The 5133-nt window shown below is 47.1% G+C and overlaps 1 protein-coding gene across 1 annotated transcript; it reads right to left on the bottom strand.

Annotated features, from left to right (window-relative positions):
- Positions 1-439: 439 nt before the first annotated feature.
- ednrba (endothelin receptor Ba) lies at positions 440-4565 on the bottom strand. Its single transcript, XM_071542934.1, has 7 exons — positions 4152-4565; positions 2960-3072; positions 2251-2455; positions 1542-1691; positions 953-1086; positions 727-835; positions 440-574 (listed from the first exon to the last, which is right to left on the bottom strand). Exons 1-7 carry the CDS (start codon positions 4563-4565, stop codon positions 440-442), a joined length of 1260 nt encoding a protein of 419 aa, XP_071399035.1.
- Positions 4566-5133: the final 568 nt, after the last annotated feature.

Raw genomic sequence — 5133 nt, 5'->3', positions numbered from 1 at the left:
CCTAATCCTCCCATCACCTCTTTACTCATAACCCTTGGTTTTTTTTTTGGCTGTTTTTGGCATTGAACTTCGCCCCCCGCTGGTTTCTCTGCGCCGATGTTGTCAACGCCGTTCGTTTCCGCCACTTTTACACATCTCACATTCATTTCCGTTTGAAGTCTACCGGTGAACGTCGCTCCCCGGACGGAGAGAGCGCAGAGCAGTCCGCACCGGCAAGTGTTTCGAGGCTTGGGCTCGGAATGAGTTCACTTCAGTCCGCCGCGGAGGGCGTTTCCAAAGGCGCGTCCGGTGACAGTCGAAGGCCGCTTCATGTGATGTTCTGGATAAGGCAGAGTAATCATCCGTACTTCTTTTATTTCGTTTCTGTTGCTGTTGTTGTTGTTGTCGTTGCCGTATCTCTTTTCCTCTCACTTCGAAGCCTCCTGCGAGCGGCTCCTCCTCACGCCGTCGTGGACTTGTTGGTCATGCGGGAGTTGCTCTGGTCGGAGGGCCGGTCGGTGACTTTCAGCTTCATGCAGGACTGCTTCTCGTCCATCAGCATCTCGGCGGGGAGGCACCAGCAGCACAGGCAGGACTGGAAAGAAGAAGAAGAGGGGGAGGGGAGATGGGGTGGGGTGGGGGGGGGTAGGTTGAGAGAAAAGAGTTGCACCGTAAGAGTTGAGGGTCATCACAAAATGCATGATTCCCTTTGGTTTTTTCAGTAGTTGAGAATGAGTCGCCCGTTACCCTGAAGCAGTTCTTGAAGCGCTTGCTGACCATGTAGAGAGCGATGGGGTTGATGCAGGAGTTGACGGACGCCATGTTGATGCCGATGTAGTCCAAGACCAGGAAGAAACTGGAAGGGTTACAGAGACGCGTTAGTGGTCCGTCTCCCCCTTTTTTTGGAGAGTGATTCCTTCTCTGTTACTGTTTCTATTCTATTCTTTTCTGGTATGGCGCACGCGTTCCCTACCTGAGCAGTTCGCAGCGGTTCGGGTCTTTCTCGTCGTAGATGGTGAGCTTCAGGATGCGACTGAGGTGGAGGGGCAGCCAGCATAAAGCGAAGACCAGCACCAGGCAGAACACTGTCTTAGCCACCTCCCTCCGCTACACACACACACACACACACACACACAAATACATGTGATAAATCATTGTGCAGTAACAGATTATATTGAGGGTTTGGTGCGAAAGAGGCATCAGTGACAAAGAACACATTTGTTATCTATAAACTATATTACGAAAGCAGGAATTCCAAAAGACTCAAGTGAAAAAACAACATTAAATTTGGTGTGAAAAAGGCCTAACTGTACTTAATAGCTTTTTATATAAATTTTCTGAATCTAAATCTCTGTAAAAGTATGAATCATTCTTATGCTGTTTTGAATAAAAAGGATGAAGAAGTCATTTAAAGTTTTGTTTTGCTATAAAATTAGCAGAAGGTCAGTTGTGCCCCTTTTTCTCTACACCCTCCATATGAAGCAATACAATAATCTATGACAACTAAGATAAACACTGCCTTTCAAAGATGGCTGCCACCGCCCCTCCACCCCACCACCCACCTGTTTGAGGTGGTCGCTGAGGGCGATCTGGACGCCGTTCTTCTTCCGCAGCATCTCGCAGGTCATCAGGGTGTAGAAGATGGCGGTGCAGGCCAGCGGCAGGCAGAAATATGCGCTGAACAGCCACCAGTCCTTAGCTGACTTATAAAACTACGGAGACAGAATAGGAGAGTAACAGCATCAGATTACTGCACAAACATTACAGTGTCTCAGTACTGGAGAGCTTCATACTGAGTTAAAGATGACAGCTAATGTGCATTTCTGCAGACTGAGTCAAGGGTGTGACTGTAGGTCGTCCATTCGAAATCACTTCATCATTAGACCTCGGTGGGATTATAAGTATTCCTTGTTGTTATTTCTAGGTTGATGGAAGACATACGCATGCACGCATACACACACGGCAATATATTCAGTCAGGCAAGGGAGCAATAACTCCAATGATATATGTATTGCAGTAGCACTGGGGAGGAATTTGACAATGCTACATTTTCCATAAACTCTGTATCACCATGACCCAGCCAGGAAGCTGTCACTGTGTGTGTGTGTGTGTGTGTGTGTGTGTGTGTGTGTGTGTATTTATGCGTGTAACACACAAGTGTGCATGTGCAGGTTTGCATTGTGTGCAGCTGTGTCCACATCACTCACACACACTATTTCACTATTTCCCAGCGAGTTGTTTGTCTCTGAAGGTCTGTGCGCTTCACCTCACCCTCATAAAGTCCGTTTTCTGCATGGGGTGCAGCAGACAGATCCTCAGGTGCTCTCCTTTGTAGTCCATGGTGATCATGTCGAAGGCCACAGCCTCTGGCACAGCGAGGATGATGGATAGTATCCAGATGAGGGCGATCTCGATAGCCATCCACTTGGGAACGCCGATCCCCTTGATGCGGCTCCACGACGCCACGGCGCGATACCTGGAACATTCAGTTGTCCATTGATCGCTTCTTAGTCAGTTAACCAACCAATCAAAATTAATTGGTAACTTCATCATTTCACTTTGTATCTTTTAAAATATTTAATCCAAAAAGGTTCTTTTTTTAAAAACGAACACCACACATTTTAGTGAAGAAGTCAGATAGAACCTTATAATTCCAAGCTCACGATTTAGCTGACACTCTTATCTGGAGTACATTACAATTAGTGCAATAGCAGAATAAGCTTCAGTTCCTGGATAACCAACATTACAAGAAACCAACACCAAGGAGGTCAAAGGTCAATATTCCTGTGACCCCTGCATGTTGATGTAGTGCTGATGTAGTGCAGCTAAGGTGTGAGGAAGAGGGTTTTTCTTTTACAAAATAAAGAAAATCCTAAGTTTTGGTTCCACAGACATAATGTGTGTGTGTTTGTGAGTGTGTCTGCGGGTCAGTATGGGTCTGTGTGTGTATATTGGATGGGGTGGGGCAGGGGGGGCGTACCTGTCGATGCTCAGAGCGCACAGACTCAGCACTGTGATTCCCACTGAGGCTTTCTGAACAAACGGCACCAGCTTGCACAAGGCCACTCCGAACGGCCAGTCCTCTGCCAGGAGCTGAGACAGAGAGAGAGAGGGAGGGGGAGAGAGAGAGGGAGACGGATGGGTTTAACCAGGAGCAGGAGTGCAGCAAATTGTCTTTGGCTCCACTTTGTTTTTCCCAGTCACAAGCATCCAGTGTTGACCAGGTATGCTTCAGCTTGAACTTCTGTGGACATCCAGAGCTTTTTCTTTTTTTTTTCTTCTAACCTGTCTTGGAAACACAATGAGGCATCTGTCTGACATCAAGGCACCGCAAAGCCAGAGACGAGCTCTTGGAGAACAACAGGACTCTGGCTAACCTGCATGAGGCTTTCATGCCTGCTTTGGATGGGCTACTGGAATGTGAGTCCGGCCCTATTGGAATCATATGTGGCTCTGTCTTCATATACCACTCTCTCTCTCCTCTGGTATGCACTCAGTTGTTTTAACATGCTTGGCCCCCCTTACCCAAATATACATAATACTCTTGGTCTTCTCTCTGTCTCTGTCTCCCGCTCTCATACACACACACACACACACACACACACACACGCACGCACGCACACACACACACTAGGCCAACAGATAAAAACCAGCCATGCCAGAGACATGAAGGGATATAGAGGGGCTCAGAATTCAGTTGAGTAATAACATGCAAAAACTACTTGGAAGCCCCCTGAAGAGAGAGAGAGAGAGAGAGAGAGAGAGAGAGAGAGAGAGAGAGAGAGAGAGTGTGTGTGTGTGTGTGTGTGTGTGTGTGTGGGGTGTGGGTGGGGGGTTGTCTGTGTATGATTTAAGATACAACTTCTCTTGAGGTTTGCTATTATGGACCTGGACTAAATATATGCAGCAGAATATTTTAAAAAAGAACTTTAGTAATCCTATAATAAACTTTAGAAGGATGCTATAGAAATAGAACAGCAGAAAAATCCCTCTAAATATTGTGGGATTATTATAGTGATACAAAAGGAAATAAAAACTACTATCAAGTAAGGTCACTATAAACTCACTATTGAGTACCACAGACGCACTGTAGATCCCTATAGGAATATTATAGTGACTTTTCCTCAAGGTATAACCATCGTATACACTTAGGCGTCAGCGCGTCGGCTCACCTTGTAAACATTGATGGGAATGCCGATGATGATGTGCAGCAGGTCTCCGAGCGCCAGGCTGGCGATCAGGATGTTGGGCCCGTTACGCATGCACTTATTCTTATAGATGATCCTCAGCAGAGTGGAGTTGCCGATGATGCCGACGACGAACACCAGGCAGGACACCACCGTGTTGATGTACTTGAAGGTGTCGCGGATTTCCGTGGGCCCGGTGCACATGGGCGGCAGCCGGCGGCGCGGCATGGTGATGTTTGGCCTCACGGGACCCGCGTCTCTCTCGACCAGGCCCTGTCTCTGGGTGGCGGGGGGGTCCTGGGCCACTTGTCTCCTCGGGTCACTGGCCTGCTGCCCGGTGGCCACAAGCAGCTGTCCCGCCAAGAGCAGTAACTCCAAACAGAGGAGGTGCGTCTTCATCCTGGACTTTATAGGTTATAAATAAGGTTGTTTTTTTTTATCCAAACGGGGAGTGCGACTGCTCCTCTTTGCGTGCGCCTGGAAACACAAATTGAAAAATAAACTTTGTGTATTATCCATTAGGAATTTTATAGGAATATTACAGTGATACCATAGGAGGTAAAACAAACTCACTGTTCAGACACATTCCCTATAAGGATATTATGGAATTATTATTGTGATTTTTGCTCTTCCATTCCACTATAAACTCACTATTAAGCATCATAGACATACCCAACATTAGTCTTTTTTTTCGTTCGTGTCCGACAATACAGTAAAATCAATGTTTCACACTGTTTTCCAGTCATAGCCTCTTACTTACCTAGTTCCAAACCGAGGTAGAAGTCCTTGGATCAAACTTCACCAGTAACTCTCAAGCTCCCGAACCAGAGGGATGTTGCTCTCGCGGTGACAGCCCAGTCATCTCCCAAAGCAGCTCTCCTCACTGCCATTGATGTCAAAGTAGAGCTCCGTCAGCCCCTCTGGAAGTTCACGTCTCACCCAACACTGGCTGATCGGTCTTAATGCG

Source organism: Centroberyx affinis, unplaced genomic scaffold (assembly GCF_046629955.1).
Source record: "Centroberyx affinis isolate AG114_WGS23_722 - 3 ecotype Tasmania unplaced genomic scaffold, CSIRO-AGI_Caff_v1 ptg004204l_1, whole genome shotgun sequence".
Classification (NCBI taxonomy): Eukaryota; Metazoa; Chordata; class Actinopteri; order Beryciformes; family Berycidae; genus Centroberyx; species Centroberyx affinis.
Note: the sequence above shows the minus strand (reverse complement) of the source record. Positions and strands in the feature narration are given on the sequence as shown.